The following is a 24,574-nucleotide window of genomic DNA, read 5'->3' on the forward strand; positions in this document are numbered from 1 at the left end:
AAAAATGATTTCTAGTCATATAAACATGTCCCTCAGTCTAACCTTATGGCATAACTGTATAAAGATTATTCCAGTCTCTGTTCCACCAATAAACCTGCAATATCTTTCAGATATATTTCCAGAGTAACAACATCTTGCTGTGGAAATAAATGAGCCAATTTTTGGAAGTTTCTATTTTATATATATATATGTGTGTGTAAATGAGTAACTATGTATAATTTAGCAATGATTTTACAGTAATATTTGGTTTAATCTAGGAGTAAATAATTTATCTTGAAGATTCCAAATCAAGGTAATATGCCATACTCCCAAACTGGCTGCTACTCAAGAAGTCCAAACTTAGCAACTCAACTCTACACAGTGTTTATTTTATTTTTTATTTATTTATTTTTTTGATAGTGGAAATCATGTATAAATCACAAACAGTACAAGTTCCTCATGTCAGCAGTTGTCCACTTGAATGGGTCAACTTCTGTGTATAGACACTGTATTTTTAGTATAAAGTCAAGATAATATGGCAGTTAACTAATACTTTTGACTACAGTAAAGATACAAACTTTTGTAATATAAATTAATTGCCATTACAAAAAGGCAACTGTATTAACTAATACGGTACAAAAATCTGCAACTTCTATAAATATAATGAAATGCAAGAAGTTAAATGAAATAATACATCACAGATTTTTGTATAGCGCATTTGAAGAGGCAAGCTAAGATAGACATGGAGCATTATACAGCAAGAAAGAATATCAAAACGCACTGAGATTTAACTTTTTTTCCATACAAATGCTAGAAGTACAAGTACAGGACACAACATGGAAGCAGTAAGATTAGCAGCTCAGAGCGGGTAGACAAAGAAGTCTTATTGACAAGTTGTAAAGCATTAGGCAGCAGACAGAAGCTTGTCAAAACCAGCTGTTGTTGGATACTGATTGATAATGTTTTCATTCTGACGGCTGAGACACTGCAGACAGCCACAGGTCTGAGAAGCAGCCCAATGTGGGCACAGACACATACACACACATGCACACACAAAGTAATTTAGCAGATGGCTAAAGAACATTAAAGCACAATATCTTTTTTAAAAAGACAATGTTCACTCCTTAATGAACTTGCATGGAAAGTAGAGCCTAGTGCCCAAGTTTATTTCACCTAAATGATGAACACATGTGAAAAGATTTAAAAAAAACAAAGAAACAAACAAAAAACCAATTGAGATTGGTCATCTGAATAAAAACTGCATGGTGCTTACATATTCTACCATAGCCAGAGCATTCAACAACTCTTTAGACAAGGAAGTGTGACGTGAGCTGCTGTGAACATTTTTAATTCCTCCATAAAAAGGTGAAGGTGTTTATAGACATTAAAAAGGTACACATCCATTAAGTCCATCCACAACACAAAACCACAGAAGATCTACATTCAAAGTAAAGTTAAGCGTTGGTCTTAGCCTTAAGCAGTTATGAGGTATTGTTTCAACCTGTGGTGAGGAATGATCACTGTATTAGTAAGAAAAAGCATATTTAAAATCATTCTGAAAAAAAAAAATCACTGCTCCTGTGCAGTTGGTATTTTCCTAAAGAAAAAGCATTAAGCATCAAAAGGTCCTAGTCTTAACTGGCCGCTGGCATATGCCAAAGCCATATTCTCATCGACTGCTTGGGCCTTTTGCATGTTAGTCATGTAGCACCTTCCAACAGTGCATAGCTGGGAAATCACGACCCAAAATGTAACTCAGAAACTCTAAAGTTTTTGGACTAGACTCACTGATGGTACAAGTAAGTACAGTTTTAAGAATGCAATACAGTTGGGCTTATTTTCATTTGTTGTACCTTTTGGTCCATAACTTTAATATGGGAAAGAAGGGGAAAAACAGTAAAAAAATTTTATCTCTTATCTTCTAACTAATGCTCAATGAAAAAGCAGTAAAAGCTCTGAATCCCTCTTTTTGCCTCCCCAAATTGCCTGCCTTCTCTGGGAAATAATTCTCACTCTTCCCCACCACTTATTTGTCATTGTCCCTAAACAGGACAGAAATCTGGGGACCTTGTGGAAATTTGAGGACTCTCTAGACTCTAAGCTCACATCAGCTAAGAAAGAGTTCGGAACTGTAAATCAGATCCAGTTCCTCTTTAAATTCAGGGACAGGAGCCTCCTTAACCCACACAAGGGAAACTGATGGGCAGCTGGGTTCCATCTAAACTGTGCAGAGAGAACTGAACCAACGTAGGGCTCCTCTCTGTGTTTTAAAATGAACAATTCCAGTTCTTGGGTATTTCCAAGAGTATTAGGAGTGAGGTGATTGACCTGGCAGGAAAGAGAAGAAAAACAAAGCGAGAAGAGATGTCGTTCAGCCTTTCTGCCTATTCTATCACAAAATTGAACAACGAGCTTACCAGTTTTCCCACCTTCTTTCTGATAATAGGAAGCAAGTTAAAACAGTGATCATCAGGCCATGCATTTGGGCAGAAATAATTCTGAGGGAGCAATGCAAGAAATCCATGGAAATTGAAAAGTAAACAAAAAAACTATTAAAACCATCTTGTTTAACAAAGAGTATAATTGCAAGTAATACAGAAATGGCTTTTATAAGCCTTTAAAAGCTGATCCTTGCTATTTTCTTATTCCCAAATAAACTAGTGAGAAACTATAATAAACTCCAAACTTAAAAAATAAATGCTCAGAGGGGAAAGAAACATTGCTTAAAGCCCTGAAAAAAGGAGTTACGAGTTTAAAAACACAAGTAGAATCGATGAGGAACCACTGACACATCACTACAGTTTGTGTTTGCAAACACTCATGCACAAGGGTAGCTGAATGCACAAGGCACAACATTCAAGGTGTGCACCAGTCCAGTGACTGATCTGTGCATACCCTGTTGTGACTGACTTAATGGTGAACCAGTGACCTAGCATGTTTCTTTAATGGACAAAATTGGTTTACAAGGTTTTAAAATATCAACAAAGGGCAGCCAAAAAACTGCAAACCTACAATGGGGAAAACTTGGAAAGAGGAAATATGCACTGTGTTACTGGAACCAAATGAGATTTTTCCAAATGTATTACAAATGTTGTTTCCAATGAATACTTTTTTGTCTTCTAAGTAACATTTAGCTCAGAGGAAGTTTGAAATAACAAGTTATAATCCCTTGAAAAGAGAAGTTTATAGTACAAACACTGGAAGGCCCTTAATTATGGTATATAGATGCCTGGGCAATGTTACGATAACAGTAGTACTCTATGAGTGAGTGATAAAGGAAGCAATCCTTATTCAAAATCAGTCGCACTTCTAACTAGTAATAAAGCCTCCACAGCTGAATTAACAGACATTTGTTTTCTCTTACGGAAAAATACTTTCAATGAAAATTATTACTTTATCCAACTTTTGTATCTTTTCTAAAAATATTGTTACTTAGACCACCTGTTTATGTCACCTATTTTTCCCAGATACCGTTATCCGCACACATCTGTTTGCTAATTTACCTTTCAGGAAACTTCCAGCAAAATAACGGTTCTGCCTTTGACAAGGTTATGCTGTGACTTTAGAAGAGGAATCAACTAACTTGTCAACTGTGTTTTCACTTAGTAAAACTTCAGGACTAACCTTTGCATTAACATGAAACTGCTTGCCTTTAAGGTACCCTATTAAGGTTCTCGTGGCTGTGCTTTCCATACTGAGGGGTCAGTAAACAAGCTAATAGAAATTAGTCTCACAAATCCTCAAGATGTAAGTTTTTAAAAACCAAGGTAGCAGGCAGAATTCCTCCTTTACAGACTATGTTATTTTTGTGCGTGTAAAATTTCCTATCAAGGATGATCACAACGCAAGAAAGCAACATGCAGTGTGCAGAAATAGTGGTAAACAAAGAGGAACTCCCTATTTCAGTAGTGTAGACAACTTTACTGGAAATAGTTGTGTACCTGATTCACAGAACATTTATTTTAACAAAAGGACATTCTGCATTAACTGTGTATGAACAACATATCACAGCACAGTCTTGATACCACACCATAATTAAGCTGTGAGCAGAATGTGCAGGTACAGTGATGCCTGGAGAACCACTCTTCTCTCTTGCGTTTCACATTCTTGAAGGTTCGAAGTCTCTCTCTTCCAGCAAGTTTATTAGAAGGGAGAAGCTGTCTTTTACTGCCTCCATATCATCCAAGGAGCAGGGTTTAAGAATCCAGCGCTTTCCACGTGCAAGTGGCTCAAGTTCGAAATATTTTTTTATCTATTAAGAAAAAAAAATAGACCAATGTATTAATGACAACTCTCTGTCTCTCATCTAAAAAACCAAACCAAACCAAACTATCAAAAACACCCATGTAAAAAGATCAGGATACTCATTTTTAGAATCTTACCCACAGCTGTTCTTATAATACAGGTTATATGACGTGACCTGAAAGTGTTTTCTTTAGGGGTGAGTGACCTGCTTGGAAGCTACCATTCTACCCATACATTTAACAGCATGGGAGGTCTGGGGAAGAATTATACGGACTTAAGGCAAAGAGCAAAGCACACAAAACAAGTGTTCAAAACCACAGCCAAAACAGCAAAAAGTAACTAAGAAATTTTAGGTTATGTTTGTATTTAATGTTAAAGCTGTATGTTTCATCATACTCTTATTGGTAAACACTTAAGATGCAGAATTTGTCACCAGTCTACTCTTAACTACACAAATGAACTGTCAAAAATGTACAAATCTTAAACATTCCAGTCAAAGGTGAGCTATAGCAGAGGGTTTCTTAACGACCTTGAGAACACTAGAAAAATAAAAATTCTTCCAAAATCAGTTAGTTTTTCTTAAACATAGAAGACTAGCACACTGATGTGATTAGGATAGTAATAAGTATTATAAGTGAGACATGGTTTTCTACAATCATCTTAGTTCAAAATCCAGCATGTTCCAGCAGACTTCAGCTGCTTACTAACAATACCTAACAATGCCTATAAAGAAGGAAACCTTTTAATTAAACTAATTCCATTTTTACTTCTGCAGCAACCGTGCAGCGAGGAGGCATAAGAATATGATGTAAGATAGAATTGCAAGTTTTAAGGTGATTATAAGCCTTGACAAAATAACTGAGGAAGATGGAGTTTCTTGGAAAGACCAGTCATCACTGACGCTAATTACACAGTCAAGGCAGAAACAGAGACCCACAGCAAGACTGAGAAAGAAAAGATTTCAATCTCCAATCTCTTTTAAAAATAGGAAGTACAATATCAAAACGTATTTTTGATGCGTCTTAGAAGACAGCAGTCTGCAGGTTATTTTGGTTTACTGATTACTGTTTTCATCAAAATTTTAGTATTTGATAGTATTTGATCCAAAAGTCTACTCATGTTTGACTTGTCAATATAGACATTTAGCTTTTACATCCAAAATTACATCCATCAGTACTTGCTATTGTCAACATACCAACAGAAATATTTAGTCCTGACTTAGTTTGCACATTCTTGTTCCTTGTAATTATTGCCAAATATTCTTAATTTTCTTTTATCACAGACTGCACCACAAACACGCACAACAACAGGAATGGTTACTTGTATTGTGGTAGGCAGTCGAGGCCCTAGACAGGCAACTGGAGCCACACTGTGTAAGGCTGCATGTGCAGGGGGAATAAAAAAAGAAAGAAAGAAAGAAAAAGGCTTCCAAAGCCCAAACAAGCTGCAACATCTCTATGCAGCTCTTATAGTGTCTATACAACAGTTTTGTTTATCTAGTAATGTATTCTAATAGAAGAAACTGACTGTAGTTGTATCAACTCACATAAATCAGAATTCCACCGTGACAATGCGGCAGGAAGGGTTTCTTATTTTTTAGAGAGGAATTTTGAGCAGAGTGTTTAGTAACAAATATCAGAAAAAAATGGTGGTTTTGAGATGGGAACTTCTGCTTCCCCAGCTAAGATACAGGTGAAAAATTTTAAAATCTATTTCCAACAAAGCAGGATTGTATCAATAACAACTTACAAACATTTGAAAATGAAGCGCGGTACCTGACATTCACTTCCTCTCAAATGAATTTCAGAAAACATACAAGTTGAAATAAACGGGACTTTAACAACCAGTATTTTAGTATCAGCATACCTACTTTTTAGCATTGCTATCTCAGTGCCATATTAGTACCTGATATGTTAGCATGGTTGTATGCGATCAGAACCTAAATACTAATCTCTATGCGGGATATATTGCAATGTCTCCCGCAGCTGAAGTGACACCAAATTGAATTTACCCCCATTAATATATTGAATTAATGGCACCAATCATAGTACTGGAGAAGCAGGGTAAGAAAGCTCTCTTGCCTGTTTCGGCAACAGTCTCCTTGACTGTTAGGGGGAGGAACTAAAAGCTCACAGCAGCATAACAAAGCAAGGTGTCAGTGCAGCTAGCTGATAGAGCAGCCTGCTGGTGTTAAGCTGACAAATATGGCTGAGTAATTTGAGATGTTTCGGACCCACAACCCAGAGGATGTCCACCACACCCCCTCTACTGGAAGGCTATTGCCATCAGCCCCTTGAGCTCACTGAAGTCTGTCGGCAATCTTATTTACATCGCCTCTTGAATTCAGGCTATACCGTATGAAGAAATGATTAGGAAAAGGTCATTACATTGTAAGGACAGTACTTGGGTTTAAAAGCATTAAATATCTAGAAACACACTCATAAGGAAATGATGGCAGCAAGCAGACTAGCACTGAGTCTTGTGTGTTTGTGGGCAAATACGACATTGCTTACCAAGGTAGCCTCTAGCCAAGAAAAACATGGTGACTTTAAGCTATATTTCAGTGAGTGCAGATGCCAAGACAGAATTTCTATTTCAGAAGTAAAACAGCACCAGTTGATTTAGTGAAACAAATTTTGCAGATAAATTACTTATTTGGATGTCCAGCGTTGATTAAAATTAATTTTTTCCGATTTCTAGGTGTGTAATCAAAATGTAACAAAATCAGCAACGTGCTGTCATCATTTTCCACACCTAAGGAACAGTTCAGAGTATCTGCATTAATAGGCCCTAGACAAATGCTGAAATTAAAGTGATTGTTAAGCAGTGGCTTTTGAAATGGGAAGTTTTGATAATGGCATGAAAGCATAACTGCTTGTATTCACATAAGTAACAGCTATTTTGTTCATACCTACAGAGAAAAATAAGATTTGCTAGATGACTTGTCTTTAATCCAAAAATAGAAAAATAACACTAATTGGCTTACAAATAATAAATAATGAAACCAGAAGTAGCACAGAAGTGATTTTCCACAACCCAAGGGACACTCTGTGGTATGTTACTGTATTTGCTCATTTAAACTTCACACCACAATGGAGTTTGATAAAGCCCAGAGCTTTGCAAGTGGGCTCTACAACTTTGAAACTTTCAGAAAGAAGTTTGCAGACACAAATATTTTCCAATTTACTATAACTTCTCCCCCCTTTAACTCAGAAGATGTCATTCAGTTCTAAAAACAAGTAAGCTTTTTAGACATAAAAAGGAACCCTTTTTTACATGCAAGAGATGAAACAACTACACAAAAATAGACCGACACAATCAGATGCCCAACACTGTTTATACAGTTGAGTTTTGCACTGGAATGCTCTCAGCTCTCCATCCGCTTTCGTTTCTCTAGTTGCTTTCTGCCCCAATGACCATCATTCACGCTCGTTCCTTACCAGATTTCCTAAGAGGATGCACACTAATCACCAAAATATCCAAAGGAAGCTGAAATTCTCTGAATACTCACTCACCTAGGTAGTTCTTGCATAATCAGATAATCAGCAGTAACTATTTTACAGCTCCCTTCAATCGCACTAGCACAAAAGGGGTCAGTTCCTAAGAGGAGCTCTTTTGTCTTCCCCTCTTGTATAAATGGTGAAAAGCCTTCTGCCTGTTCATGGATGCCAAAGCCAAATATAAAGACTCAAACATGCTTCAGATGTCTGACACATTAGATGTGCATTTACATACTGGCTTTGCATTTTTAAGTGTTTATTTGGATTGCTAGATTTTTAAGATATAACCTCAGAAGAAAATACAATCAATTAAATCCACATAATTTTAAGACTTCTTTAGTACTATTTTACAGGATCTCACTGTATGTCTTGATTCCACATGGGGGCCTTGTTTTATAGCGAAGCTGACATTGTATTTATGCCACATTCTGAAGTCAATAAAATCTAACAATACACGTTTGCAATTATTCCCACTCTTCCCACACTCCACCTTCTAAGTCCTATTCTACTAGCACAATACACTAGGCATATGGTTATCAAATGTTGCTTAACCTATGTGCTAGAAAAGTCAAGACACAACAAAAGGATTGGTGCCCAGAACCTCAGCTGGTGTAAATTAGCATAGCAGCGTGGAACTGATGTTACTAGATTGATAATACGTAAATTGAGTAACCAGGCCCTGCTGAAAGCTTTTATATGTTCTGTTACTGAACCTCATCTAGCTAGTTCACAATACAGATGAACATAAGATGTATAGGAAAACTTAGATACTTTAATATATGAATACACAGTCATTTCTATCTGCTACTCAACATGAAAAAAAGCTGACTGAAAGTATTATTTTTCATTCGAATTTAAAACTTTAATATCAAATTTCACCAACACAGAAAGGCTTCGAACCCACTCTGATTACTCTTTTGTAAACAAATACAAAGTTCGGGTAGTCACTTACATTACCAGGCTGTATTTGGAGAATTTAAAAGAGAAAATATTTTGTCATTCATTGCTATTTTACTGAACAATTTTACTGGGGGAAAAAAATTGTAACAACACATGTATATTATATCTAACCAAGGCTGCACAGTCATGCCAGTGTCCTCACTAGTCTAAATTTTTCAAAGACTTTTACAGGATTAAGCAAGTACTACTGCAAGAGGCTGACTGGTGGAGGTATGAATTAAACTAAAATTACCTAATTTGCTGAATCCGTGTATTAAGCAAAAGAAATGGTTCATTCATCTATCCCAAATCTGCATGGACAAGAAATGCAGTAATAATGGGAGACTGGGGTTCCCCATATTCACATTGTGAAAGTTTCACTGAGCTGTGATGCTCAGATTACCTTTTCAGACATCATAAAAATCTGCCTTTTGGTGCAACTGTTTAGAAGATGTAGGAGAGAGAGGCAATTTTGATTGCCGAGTCCATGAACAACAGATGAGCTGCCTATAATAGTGACCAAAGCATGTGCAAATTCAGTATCTTTGGAGAAGAGAAAAAGCAGAAGTCCATCACATAGCATTAAGTTTTAAAAAGGGAAACTACATAAAATGAGTAACTTAAAGAAAATTAACTGTGCAGCTAAAAACGTAAAATGCTTGCAGGTGGCATAGAAAAAAATACCATAATTAGAGGCTCAGAGTATATTTATACTGCTACAGAAGACTTTAAAAGAAACAAAAAAAGCTTTCAACAGTTGCAATAAGGAAAAGGATGGTATTAGAGGCAAAAGAAGTCGGGTCTAAAAAAGGAAACAGAAAACAAAAGAAAGGAAATTCTGGCAAATTAAATAGAAACCACAAATGTTGACCTACTAACCATAGAGTGGAACTCATTGCTTAAATCACCACTGATGCTAAAAAGTAAACTGAAATCCACTCTGGTTTATGTTAGCGTGCTGGACTTGCAAACTGCACAGCTTCTTGAGCTGCTACACATGCTTTTCTGCTGGTCCTGTTCTGAGTATAGTGATTTATACTATACTAGAAGAGTAGGTGGAATGGATCGGTAGCCACTTAATCTTAAATCAACTAGCTCAATCCACTGCTGTACAGGAGTTAACACTTTCATGCTTTCCCCTAAAAATCTGCTAGAAACCTCTTTATCTGACACCCCACTTGGCTAAAAAGGACCTCTTGTCTGACCAGAACAGCTGCCCTAATGTGCAAAACTGTCAGCAGAAGTTTCATAATGCTTCTTCCCACAGAGACACTTCATGTCCTCCTGAAAAGATACTTCACGTGTGCCTGCTCATATGCTTCTTCACAACAGTGATCTCATCCATGTCTAGAGGGATCCTTGTAATGCACCTATGTCTCATATGCACTCCTCCTAAAACACCTATACCTCATATTTATTGACTCCATATGGAATACCTCTTACACAACAGGGAGGGGAATGAAAGTGCCTCAGCTGATGAGAAGGGACAGGGATATGCTGTGGTCTGGAGCAACCTATGCACAGGGCTATTCCCAGGAACACCAGTTGAGGTTAAACAACACTACCAGCCATAGAAATGCTCTTAAATTCTAGTTCTTTGAACCTAAATATTTCACTGCCAGCTGACTTTTATATGCCACTGAATCCGAAGTCTGTATGTGCAATGTTAAAATTTGCAATGACTCAATTAAGTACATATTAAGATAATCAGAATTAGGTAACTGAGCTGCTTTTAAAAATATGACCTGCTGAAGTAAAACCAAAAGAAAACCCAAGATGGTTGTCTTCAGCATTTCTGTGTGATGGCAGGGTAAGCAACTTCTCTAGACAAGATTTCAAAACCATCAGAACGCTTTTTGTACAACTCCTCACAGGTAGTGGTGAATGCTTTACAAATTAGTATTTCTAGTTTGTACAGCTTTCCAATTTTTTTTTTTGTAATTTTGCTTTTTACAAAAGATTACCTGAAACACTTCCAACTGAGCTTTCTACATAGCTTTGTAATAGACCTGGCTGATATTTTTGGCTCATAAGTCTTTACAAAGAGGAATACAGTCACTTATATGCATATTCCACAAAACAATTTACACAGTGTTTTGTGGAACAGATGCACTTTTCCATCCTTGTTATCTCTAGTGGCCACAAGACACTACACTTTTCAGATTGCAAGTGACTGCTGAAAGAAATGTATTTTAAAGAAGATACCTAACTGGTCTGAATGAAGAAATAGGATGCCTGGCAAATCGGCACAGACATGCTGTTCCAAACAGAGAGCACCCAGTATGGCAAATGAAAGCGTAAGACAAGAAAAAGGGGAGTGACCTACAGAGCTGGAAGATGAATACAGAGGGGTGCTTATTGTAAAATATGAAATATTGCATCATCTATCAGGATGGAGAGAGTGGAAGATTTTTAAAATGGATAAGTATTTTTTTTATACAGATACATACGGTCATGTTATAATGCGTCTGGAACAAGTAAGATGGGCGAAAGTGAGGACAGAAGACTGCTGAAGGTGCAAAAGTACTACTGAGATTTGCATGTATGTGGATGGAAGCAGATAGGCTTTGAGGAGCTACTAACATCTATCAGCTCTTTTCATGCAAGTCTTTACCACACAACAATGTACTACAGGGTATTAGATTTCTTTGGTTACATTCTGTTATTTTGTTCAAAAGACATAGTAAGAATTGGGTAGCTGCCAAAAACATACATCTATACTTTGCCTTCCATGTCTCATTCATCCAGCATACTCTATTTATATAAGCATGTGCTTTCCCTACAACTGGAAGACATAGAGATAACATGAGAATAGCAGCTGCCTATCTATATAGAGAAAACCAGACTTCCAGATGAAGATTCATACAACCAGTGCTGGACTGGACAAACAAGGCAAGGGCTCACAATATCCAACCCCAGAGTGAGCAAAACAGCATCCCTTCTTGAGTGACAAGTGAAACTACGACAACAGAGGAGGAGGCATTGTACAAAAATGCATGCAATTAAAGCACAGTAAAATATTTTCCTTTAATATCTACAGCTTTAATTCTGTAATCTATTCCAAAGAATTAATCAGAAATGGAAATCAGACATCAGATTTAATACAACAAGACTACAACTAACCCTTTAAGTTACTGCTCCTGTAGCTTCCTCTCTTACCCACTGTGTTTTCTGAAGTACTTTGAGTTGCAACAGATACTGTCTGACAGCTACATACTTACAGTTACAAGTGTTAGAATATCAAGTCCTAAAGAGTAATGCTGGAAATTAGCCCTGGTTAAAGTGAGCTATTTGGACGACATTTAAAAATCATATCCAACCCCCCCCCCCCCCCCCCGACACAAAAATGCCAATTTACTGCATAGAAGGACAATTTTCTATATAAGTATATTCTTAGCATATCCAAATATATTCTTAAGATATATCAAAAATAACTGATTGAATTTAAGATCAATTTAAACTTAGGATAGTAATAATAATTTAAATTACTATTACTGCCCTAATCTTATTGCCCTAATTAAAAAAAAAAATGGAGCATATCCAAGATAATTTTACAAGAAACCTATTAAAAGCTTTTACTATACCACCACTCATCTCCTCTCTACTTGCTCTCACTCAGGTTTGGTTTTTTGTTACATCTTCAGTTAAATAACTTAAGGAATACAAATAACTAGCAGAAACTCAACACTCAAGACCTTTAAGCAGATATCTTTCAGAGCCTTGCAGAGTTTTTGTAGCATTTTTTTTTAAATAGACTGCAGATATTCATGGTTTACTTCAGAATATAATACTAACAGAGTACGCTGATTTCAGCAGCAAAATATGCTAGCTGTAACTATAGATTGTGGTTTCAATTAGTAACAAAACCTGAGACACAGGTACACAAGTGCTGAGTTTTTACCTCCCCCCCACCCCCCCAAGTTTACCTGTGATGTTGAATGTCAAAATAACCTTTAGAATTATGAGAAGTCCAAAGATTAATCCTTATTATGACATCCCTTCTGCAAACGGCATGTTTTCTGTTCAGATAACAGTTAAACAGTATTTTCTGGAGAGGTGCATATGTGATGATTCATCTGCTTTTGCCTGAACACGTATATAAATCTAGCACTTGAATAAATAACATCTGTATACCGTGCCCACGTCTGCAAAGCACCAAAACACTGTATGGACATGTATTCTTGTATCAGCAGCAAAGAACAGGATTTCTAAGGGCTTTGTGGTTGGTTCCCCACATTTACACTGCTGAAACCATTCCAAGCCAACAGCCAGTATGAACACAAAAGAAAAGCCATTTATTCAGCAGTAGCTGCGGGTCTATGAGATGCGTGCTCTCATGCACAGAAGGTCAGACAGCAGTTGTGCCTAGGTCACTTGTTCCATACCAGGTACAGAGCAGAGCATATAAATGTAGGATGGTTTCAGCCTCCCTTCAGGTCCTTTGCTGATGGGAGTACTATTAGTTATGCGAAGTCCACACAGAGGCAATGGAAGCCCAGAACTAACTGCAATTAACCACTTCTGGTTTGAAAGCAGAAACTGTGAAATAGATCTATGTTAGGAGAAGTTAACATACAATATTTCTGAAGCAAAAAGTGCTCCCAGAGACCCTGCCACTGCCAGCTTCAGTTCCTGGCTGCCAGAATGTCATGGGCTCTGTGACCTCCCCAGTTCCTCCAGCGCCAGGGACTTCTGCGGGAGCTGTTTCTGAGGATTTTCCCCTTGCCCTATGGTTGGAGGAGACAAAACTCCAATTTGGGTTTTCTAGGTCCACACCTCTGGAAGCACCAATGCTTCCAAACTCACAGCAAGCCACTGCTTTAAACAAGTATTCCAGGCAGCTCCAGACTCCTCTCCATTTCTTGATATTTAATAACTCTCCACCTAGAAATATGGCAGAACCCCTCCATGGTCTGTGACTAGGACCTTGCCTGAGTAAGGGTCACAGCTCCAGATTCCTTCACAAAGCACAAGGACACCAAGAGGAAAATTACATAGCTCAAGTCAGACACAGTCCTGTACACAGGGGTATAGTGAACACCCACGTGCAAAACCAATTTGCCACTACCTCTAAAATGATAGCAAATGCATGAACAATCATAGATACGGAGAAAAGGGAGCACTTCACAGTGAGAGAGGATGTTCTAAGCAGGTAACTGAACTATTTCCAGTATTGGGAAGCAATATTAGTGAACTAATGCAGAGGTTTGCAGCATTGATGCTGGAAAAGCCAGGGATGACCAGAAGGATTTTGAGAAGATGGGTGAATACAATGAGATGCTGAAGAACTGTATGGTTCTTTTGACTCTTGAACTTAAAGGTAATAGGCTAGAATCTCTCTTTTTCCAAGCTCCAGTGTTATTCCTTCCATTACCGTAGGTTGCAGCAGGGAGTTCTACCTGTCTGAGAAGCCTTTTAGTAAAAAGGTCCCATGGGAAGCGACAAGCAAAAGAGTAATGAATATTCCTCACTTATCACATCAAGATACCACTTGCCCTACATTATCCTGACCCACACTTCAAGGAAAAAGATGAAATAATAGGCAGTACATCAAGAGTTGCATATACATAAAAGAAGAAAGATCCACTGATATCTCAGGCAGGATATCAACCTTTACATAAAAAACCCCATACCCAAAGAAACCACACTCCTCTCCAAAGAATGCCTGAATTTTAGGGCAGACAGACAGCATCTATAAAATTTATGGCCTCCTTGAAGGAGGGCTACTGATAATAATACTGAAGATGCTTAAAACAGGATCTGTTGTTAACAATAAAGCTATTGTTACTCTGATTAAGTGAATTAAGGCTTGCCTTTGTACACCTAAGACTATGGAGTGCCTTTACAGTGTCACTGAAAAGCCAGATTATTTCTGAAGAAAAGCACCTGACCTGACGGCAGGAAGATTATGTCCTGGTGATGCCCCAATTCTCATTATTGTATCAATTAAAAACAAAAGCAGGTATTTGTCAAGTGATTCCAGCAGAAAGGCAAACCCGGCTTCTGCAAGCCGACAAGGAGCTCCTTTCCTCTACCTCTGAATCTGACTCACAGTTTTACCAACAGGTCCTAGCATTACACCTGGGGTAAGCTTCTCACTGGAAAGGAAATGGTACATAGCAATATATAGCTGACATTAATTTTTTAAGAGGATGAGAACATTAGTATCAGTTGACTAAAATATCTTAATGCAACATATTTTTCTAAGCACTCTCTGCTCACCTTACAGAGTAACCTACCTATTCATAATTGTGGTCTAATGAAGATATAATCACCTCTTTATATTTTGGGGTTCTGGTGCTCAAGATAAGTCTTAGTTCTGTACATCTGCAATTACTAATTGAGTTTTCTTTACATTAGAAATCACCACATGATAAGTTTGCTGACAACTAGTGACAAGATAAGGGGTTATAGTGTATATCACTAGCTTTTTGAGAACATACTCAAAATTTGCACCATTTTAACACTTCTGGATAATGAACTATTAAATATGACTACAGCTAAAAAGGCCTTAACTAAGTACTCCATACCAGGCCAGGCCAGGTTTTGTATATTGAAGTTAATGAGTTTAAGTCCCAAACTCACATATAAGAAACAACCAATTATCCCGTCTGAAACACAGGCTTGTAAAACTCTCAGTTACTTGTAAAACGGTCTGCTACACACGAGTAAGATGTTGTTTAAATGACTTGTTTGACTAGATGCATTCACCATGAAATTGATTCTTTTAAAGCATTATTTTTAAACTTGATACAAGTTAACTGCGTAAACTGAGAATGAGAAAAAAATCTGGCATTATAAAGCACAGGTTTCAGTATGAGTTTAGTATTTTATGAGGTTGAGGGTTGCTTGAATGAGAAACTCATCACGAACAAATAGTCATTTGTAGGGTTTGAAAAGTTATTAAACCATTGAAAGGCTTAATACGATTAAACTATTCTGCCATTTCCATGCCAAGATGTATGGTATAGGATCTAGTGTTATTCTACCACAGTCTGTGCAGCTCCAAGGTAGTACAAAGACAATAAAGCAACAAATAGAACATCTTTCAGCCATAAGCACCAAAAATAAATCTTGAGTTGCTATTTTTCTATAGTCTGAAAGTAGCACTATATTGTGGTTTTACACCTGATGCTTCCAGTTAGATTTAGTATTATTATTTTGTTATGCCTTCTAGGCAGCGTGTGGCATGAAAAGGGGATAACTAGCAACAGGCTACTGAATACTCCCAATCTCCAGCTTGGGAACTCAGTTTTCAATGTTACAGTGGTCCAGATTTCAAAGAAAAAGAAGAAACCATTGCAAGGAGGTCATGGAGTTGAATATATATATATAAAAAACAAAGCTAAAAATATGTTCTTCAATAACATTTGAGATTTGAATGTTTAGCATGGTCCTATAAATATGGACAGATAGACCATGCCAGGGTTACAGAATAGACTAGAATTTGCAAAGTAGTGTTTTATGTTTGCTTCCATAACCGGAAAATGGTTCGATTGGTTTATATTGAATCGTGTACTAACTAATAATTTCTTAGTACACTGTTGCTAGCAACCCCAAGTTGCTAATAATTCACAGATGCTTTACTGACTTAAACCAAAAAAAGTCTACTTGGTAACAGCTAAAATTTGAAATCTTACTAATGTAAAATTTCCAATTGTCCTCTCAAAAAAAAAATCACCTAATTACAAGATGAAGCACTAACAATAGTTTTTTAAAAAATCAATGCACCAAATAAAATGTTCTATAAATTGCTCCAGAAAAGCCGGAAAAGATACTATGCTGCCTACTGCAGAACTGTTTTGGAGAAGAATCAAATTCACAGACTTTGAATAAAGAAGTATTTGTACATTGTACAGCAGTTTACTCAACATCTAGTGAAGAGCACCACCAGCCACACTGTTTTATAAGCCCAGTTGTAGACAGATTAATAGAAAGGACAGCGTCACCATCATGTCAGTCAGACCACAGGCAGTGCAGCAGGAATTGGAGAGGGGAAGTAGAAAGAGGTGTGAAGAGATCAACCACATAAAATGGCTTTAGATGACTTACAAGCAATAAAACATCCTACTTCTAAAGATGTCTAATCCATCACAGCAGAAATGACATCATATTAAAAGAAAAAAAATTCCAGCCCAGCTGGTAGTGTATCAGCTTGATGCTTACCAACTAGAAAGCACAAATCTGCAAATGGACTTGATGGGGCTTGAAGCAGAGTATACTGAAAAGTGGACAATGCTCAGAAAAATCAAGGTGAAACAGTGACATTTGTCTCAGGAAACAAAAAATGGTTCATTTGTTCCCTTGATAAGAGTTAAAATGTATTAACAGGATCTATCAGTAAAAATAAGGTATAAATGAATCAGCTGGGTTTAGATTAAAGACAAATGCAGGACAAACAAGTACAAAAGGATCCTATTAAAAAATCCACTGGCTGGCGGTCTGATTGGATCTTCAGCTATTCTTGGGGGAGGGAGATAGCAATTCTGCTTATTTTATACAAAACACATGCAACACCATAACGCTTCTAGTAGGATTAGTATATTCCATTTTTTATTAAAGGTTAACATATGTGAATTCTGTGAATTTTACCATAAGTGTTAGTTAAAACACTAAGTCCCTTCCCTTTTAGCCCTCTCTGTATTTATGGATACAGTATATTAAGATGAAAAGCCAAAGAAACTATATTTGAAATTATATTATTCTACTAATATAGTCTGTACACTCACAAGCCATATATAAACCAATCCTTATTTCTGTGAACACACTCAGTCATTTACTTTGCACAATGAATTTTCTAACCTAAAGGGTAAACATGAACAGTTCAATTATTTGCTTTTCATTATCCACAGTATATGATTGATCAGCTAAGTCATTTGGTTTTCCTTCTTCACTGGATGACATTTTAAAGCATGGCAGTAACAGACAGATAACTCAATAAACAACACCACTTGTGTTTGTGCACAGATACCCTGGATGACATGCAGCTTCTCATTCTCTGTCCTCCTTTCACTACTAACATTCAGAGATGATAGTAAGTTTATCATCAGTTATGTAATTTACTCATGCTTGATACAATAGTATAAGAAAGATACAGGATTGCACTCTAGCTATCAACTACACATTAGTCTACACGCAAGAAGAACATCTCAATTTGTATCATATAAAAAGGTAAAGTGACATTATCACTAAAATGGCTGCACAAAAATGCCCAGCTGAAGCAAGAGGAGAAATACAATGTCTTGTTAATGTCATATGCAATACTGTTTCGCCTCATTAAGCACTCCCAACACCTTGATGGGCTATAAAGAAGTAAAAACACTTGGTCAAGTAATTTTTTTTGTGAACAGTTCATCTACGTATTACCAGTCCCGATCTGTGGAGATACGTACACACCCAGTGCAACAGAAACCCATTTTACAGGAAGAAAAAAACATCTATGGTCTTATATTTTGACATTGGCACATACTTGTGCATAGTACATTTTTACCACTGCAAATTAGACTCAAGTTCATTTGTGATCACACACCTCTGCAAACTGAACAATATATACAAGTGAATGATTGACTCCATGGAAAAGTGAGGAGAAGGGAGAGAGAGTAAAACAGTTGTCTGTTGGAAATAACAACATAACAGACACAATTAAAAAAGCTTTTAGATTCCTTCTTATAAGTATTCTTTATGAGGGAATAGTACTATTTAATTTAATTACTCATTGCCTGTTCAAACATATTTTAAAGCTATTTCTTTATACTGGTAGAAACAGCTACTGTTCAGACCTCTCCATACTGCACTGGGCTTGGCTGCATGCTACTAACCTCACAACAGGCACCCTTCCAAATCACGGGGGAGAGTAGAGGGCAACAACACCTCTCCCAGCTAACAGTGGTTTGTGGTTTCTTTTATTTATTTTTTTTTTCAAAAACACTAGAGATTGCAAGACACTGTGATACCACAGCGATATAGACCATGCCTCTGTCTGATATAGATAAATCTGGAACATTTTGAATCCTAGTTTGTACTTAAAGCTGAGGATATTCAGAAGCAGGAAACTGTGAGGAGAAAAATTAGTAGAGGGACATCAAACAGAAGGAAAAAAACCCCCAACCCTTTCCATACAATTGCTAGCAATAACACATTTTAGGATCATGATCTAGGCCACCTTCCTGCAGAAGGAAGTTTGTGCAAAGGAGTGGAGGTGAAGCCTGGAGTGACATGGTTCACTGAATGACCAAATAGAGGTTTACATATTTCCTTTATGGCTGCTGGCACTGGTTTTGGCCTAGAAGTCTCTAATGAACAAAGAGAGCTCTGATCCCTTCTGGAGCCATTCATATGTGATTAACATCCAACAATACAGCACTTTGATCCACTGAGCTACAGAAGGATTGGATGTTTCCTGAAGGAGTCATTTTGGGGGAAAGGGAAGGAGAAGAAAAGAAGAAGGGAATTTTCCCGATCAGGTCAATCTTACCGAGACAGCACTCTTCTCACATCTGACACGCATTGTACTCTCTTGAGACTTTTGAAGCTTTGGAAAGATGACAGATGACTGAGGTATGGAAAAGAGGAGTGAACTGTGGTATCATGTCTCAAGTACAAAGAATAAATTTATCTTTTCAAAGATTCATTTTCAAGAGAAGGAAATTGAGTTAGCTGTTGCAAGCCATATTGCAACAAAGGACATACAAATAGACAATCTTTACAGCAAATTGGATAGCTTCCTTCATAGATATGTTTGAAAGGCTTGCAGTACCATAGTCAAAAATACATGCTTCCTCACTCTGATGTAGCTGAAAACAGCAGAAGATGTATGGGTAGGTCTATTAAAAAAAAAATCTCAGAGAATGAACACCTGGTTCCTTGAAAGTAATCTTTCTATCTTGACACCAATATACTTCACATAACCCAAGAGAATTAAAGGCCTGTTTGAAGTTAGAAGAGCACGTACATGACACACCATTTGGAGGAGTATTTACTTTTTTCAACAGACATAAGTATTAAGCACAGGTGATGGATTCAGATCTGCAGGAATGAACGGAGGCTGGAATGTCTAGACGACCAGGAAAGCATAACACAGGTGTGACAACTCTGCTAGACTATCACATTCCAACATTTTCAGTATAAACTAAGTAACTTCCATCATCTGTTGATATAAAAGCAGAAGAGGGAAAACATATTTGGCTTTGTCTACTACAAATGTCTACTCCTAATAATTTATTTTGGAAGCTAACTCTCCTTTTCATATTTGGGTTGGATGCTTCCAAGTCCACCTGGGGATGGCTCAGCTCTCTGGCTATCCAGTACAAGAGTTTTCAGTTCAGAAAACACTTTAAATTCCCTGTCACTGGTTTAGCCAGATTGCTCATGCATGAATGCTTTTTATGTGGCTGTCCTTCTAGACAGCAGGTGATTTTTTGCTCAAGAGAAAATCTTCATACATTCTAACTTCTTGAATCCCTTGCCAATGTATGTGTACTATGATAGCTCATGTACAAATCAAGCAAAACACACTATCTTTCCTCATATGATTTTTGAAAACCAGCAACGTAGAGCTGCACTGACAGCCAACTACCAACAGGAGGAAAGTCAGGTGAAAGCAAAGGGAATCAACAAGGTGGTAACCCCAAAACTAAAATCTATTGTCTGTATTTGCAATAAAAGGGGGTTTGCCACCAATCTTGTGCCATAAAAGAGACTACCACCTTCTATAAACTATTCAGTTTTATAGCACTATAATGTCAGATGTATCTTAAATAAACCTTGAACTACTGTGTTTCTGTACACAAATAAGGCAATTAAAAGGTATCTTATTCCTTAAAGCAGTACCCCAGAAAAGGTATACAGAACAAGCATTTTGCATCTCTGTGTTAATTCAATGTCAATAAGGAGGTGTCCTCCAATTCTAAAAAAACACAGTTCACATGAAAAAGATGGGATTTGCTTTGGAAAGCTCACCTGCAGTTTACACTTAAGGACTATATGTCAAGTGATTTAGGTACAGTTTACTTGTTTGGGAGTTAAGTTGCAGAAAGGGAAGTTTTAGTTTTCCTATCACATATCTGCAGTATAATGTGTTCAGCAGACAGCTTATCAGTAAAATCTTCTTCAATAATTAATGTTTGATTATTCCTGTCCTAATATCATCTGCTTCGCAAAAGATAATCTCAAATTAATCATTTAATTTTCATTAACTAATTAAAAATGTATTAGAGAACATTTGCCATTACAAATCCATGAAATGGAGACAATTTAACAAATCCATTGACTAGTACAAATACAATTTTTGAAACTATAGGACTGTGGACAAGAAATCGGTTCCTTTGGAAAACTAACAGGGTCATGCCCTAGGACTGACCTGTGGGTCAGCAGAAGGGCAGAGTCTGGACAGCAGCACTCTCCCAAGGCATTTACAAAGTTGCAAGTTGCATGACATGCAAAGTTGCAATATTAATGAACATTACTGCTAAGAGCAGAACCTGGTCTGACAGACCAAACCAACTTACTGACCCTATTTAGAATTAACAACGAAGGCATAGATTTTAACGGCAAGTAAGCAGTTAGGCCAGCTGCTAACTGTTGCCAACCTGCAACTGGACGTAGTGACACCTGTGCTTTTGGAACTCGCCCGACGGCCGTACCCAGCCGAGATGTCTGACAGCACTAGTGTGACTGCTCTTCTTCACCTTTAGGAGTGCTCCACTTTTCAGAGTTGTCTGTACTGCAAAAGTACCCCACATGTAATTGTGTGACAATTAATTTTCAGTAATTTCATTACATTCTGGGTTTTGGAAAGTCTGCTTTGTTCTGGTGACCAAGAAACTGATTTTTTGACATTAGCTTTCTACCAAAAAAATGCACTATCTTACAGGTTGTTGCTACAGATTATGATAATTAAATTGTATGCAAGGTATTGGTGTATTACAGCTGTATAGTTAGGCCCAGCTTCTTGATCAGGCTTTCCCAGAAAGCCCTGTCACTTCCTTCCTGATTTAAGTTCAAAGTCAAAGTCATAGCAAACTTTTGACTGAACTTGTCTAAAATATATGTGCAGGGTAGAGCTTTCATGTGGGTAACTGCCAGTCCACCTTTGGCTCCCAGTGACAACTGAATATCCAGCTGCAACTAGGATGAAGGATGAGAATTTGGCATATCTGCAGCAGTCAAACAGGAAAAAGCTTACTCCAGACTCCAGAGGTAAAGGATCACCTTCTTTGCTTTGACTGGCCAGCTGGAACAAGTGGGGCAAATTTTCTTTGTGTTCACTGGCCATGAGCTCTCTCTGCTTCACTTGCTATTCAAACTTCACTGTAGCAGTAGAATTGTCCATGTGACTCATGGACAAATGCAAATGCTGCAGGACTGAAGCCCTCCACAAACGCATGGTGACTGGAGCTCCAGTTGTGGGCATACATCGAAATTAAGTGAAGTTTGGCCAGCAGAAGTGGAAGTAAAAAGAGCTAAGGGGACTACACAGTTGGGGTTTTTTTAACATTTTCTCTCTTCCCTAATTCAGCTCAAAAGAGAGCCCAGGAAGATAGGAACCAGTGAAGAAATGGTGAAGGACAGAGGCAACAGGCAGCAGAAGAAAGACATGCTCCATTAGGAACATGTTAAGACAGAGGGAAAGATGTAGAACTCAAAGCAGAAAGTTCAGATCATGACTAGTTTCAGGTTAGTTTTGTTTATTGGAAATTGCAAGAGGCTGATACAGGGCACTATTGTACGAGAACTCCACCTTCCATTACAGCTGCTCATTTATCTCCAGTGTTTCCCATTCATTTCAGAAGTCAGCTGAAAGCTCTCATTCCATAAAGCCCGTATTTTGGGACACAATCCAGAGCTTAAAAAACCGCTGTATTTTGCAAATGGTACTGAGGTGTTTAAAGAATACCATACTACTCCCTGTCTTTCAGACCCACCTTAATCTGAAAAAGCTTCAACATGAGCAGAGTTTTTATGATTCATGCTCATTCGAGAATGCCACTACCAACTGCAAATCACTTTATTATTCATGCTAGTTCAACAATACCACCACCAATTGCAAATCATCATCATGACATTCCCTGAAAGCATCATAAAACAATATGGTAACATTTACCATCCTCATACCCAGTTACAGGATCTACTATTCAACTAACAGAATATCTAGAATCGTATACCATAATTAGAGAGAAGGTAAAACATTCAAAGCATGTCTCCAATAAAATTAAAATTCAGATCTTGGAATTTTTTTCTTTTTTGTAAACACATAACCCATGAGCATTATGAGTTCAGCAAATTTGGTTTATTTACTGCTATATTGCTTTCTTTCATTTTAACTTCAGGCATCACTCACGCAAGCATAAATAAACTCTAGATTGATACAAATTACAATAGGGACACCAGATCTCTTTCTCAAAAAGAATTGTTGAATTCTAGAAGGCTTTTGTGCAAGAATACCATCTGACATTAGAGATATTAATGAAGGAAATGTCATATATCCCTGTGAGCTAAGTAAGTATTATTTTCCCAGTTTTACAGATGGAAAGCACAAAGCAGAGATCAAAATCCTCAAATGAGCAAGTTACTTCATCAAGTGTTTGACTACCAGTCGTGAGCAGTCCCACTCAGGTGAGCAAATACTTCACTTCTGACTTGCAATTTTTTCCAATTCTTCCCAGCCACCCCCATCCCAAGTATGCTGGAATAAGTTCAGCCAGGTAATGGCTAGCCAGAAGAAAAACACCACTTCTTTTTAGGAACTGACACCAGCTTAGACTTGTTCTTTTCTGAGTCTGTGCCTTGCAGAAGTTCAGGAAACTTGTCATTTCTACACAGAAACTGTCTCCCAAAACAGCCTAGAATAGATTCACTTACAAATGGGCTCTGGCAGCAACTGGATCTGGCACATCTTGTGACCCCACAAAGGGAATGAGACAGGTGAGTTGGTGAGGAGTTGCAACATGTTTCTGGGTTTTCTTTAGGTCCTCGTCTTTTTGGAAAACATGGGGAATTATTAGTGCTTATCATCTAGCTATTAAGTAAATTCCTTATAAAGGAGTGAATACATCCAGGCTCTCAGTCAGTTAACTAGCCAAAAGTTAGGCTGCCAGGCAGGTAAGAACAGAAAAAGGTGTAGAAGGCTGGTTTGCTCTGAAGACAAAGATAACCTGTCTCTCTTTAGATTAAATATTGGGAAGCCGTAAATTGCAGTAATTTGGAATTATGGAAAATTTAGACTTTTTTGACTAATCTCTTTCCCAGTATATATTAGCATAATGAATTATATGTTGTAAATACAGTAATCTTTCTTACCCACATCTCTCAACTTTTTCACATCACTGTGGTATGACCATATAAAGTGCTGATTTTCTTTTCCCCTCCAGATAAATTTGAATATGCAAATTCAAGGGGTTTAAAATAGAGTAAGACCAAGTTTATACAAATGATGTTTTGTTGGCAAATATATCTCTTATTCTTATGGGTAAATTTACATATAAAGAACAGCAGTATGTCGAACAAATTTTGTCCCATTACCCCACATTTACAGCTGTATTAGGAGTCCCAGTGCTATGTATTTGCCACACGTATAGCTGTTCAAAACATAGCTGAGACTTCTGCTTGGCATGGAGCCAAGAAGCCAAGATACTAAAGCTTATTAACAGTGCATCATGACTGTGAATTAAAGAATCCTGTGGAACCATAAACTGTCTAGAAAGAAAATGAGAAAAATAATAAAATTTGATCAGAAGGTTAATATATTTTTATTAGTGCCTGGCAGCAGACTAGTAATAGACCATTTAAACGTGTACAGCAATATAACTGACTTGTGTCAGATGCATAGTGGTGAAAAAGTCTGCAGACAGTAGAGTATTTATAGCTAATGAAAAAAAAAAAAAAGAAGAACCTGACTAGACTTAGCATAGATT

The 24,574-nt window shown here is 37.4% G+C and overlaps 1 protein-coding gene across 3 annotated transcripts in view; it reads right to left on the bottom strand.

Moving 5' to 3' along the window:
• Positions 1-367: 367 nt before the first annotated feature.
• The window catches only part of ARL15 (ARF like GTPase 15), a 231,079-nt gene continuing 206,872 nt past the window's right edge, over positions 368-24,574 (bottom strand). For all 3 annotated transcript variants that reach the window (XM_075527025.1, XM_075527028.1, XM_075527029.1), the window contains one exon: positions 368-4,231. In XM_075527025.1, the coding sequence (XP_075383140.1) occupies positions 4,079-4,231 (153 nt within the window). In that variant the 3' untranslated portion in view covers positions 368-4,078. The remainder of the gene's footprint in view (positions 4,232-24,574) is intronic.

The sequence above is a fragment of the Mycteria americana genome, chromosome Z (genome assembly GCF_035582795.1).
Source record: "Mycteria americana isolate JAX WOST 10 ecotype Jacksonville Zoo and Gardens chromosome Z, USCA_MyAme_1.0, whole genome shotgun sequence".
In the NCBI taxonomy this organism is placed as follows: Eukaryota; Metazoa; Chordata; class Aves; order Ciconiiformes; family Ciconiidae; genus Mycteria; species Mycteria americana.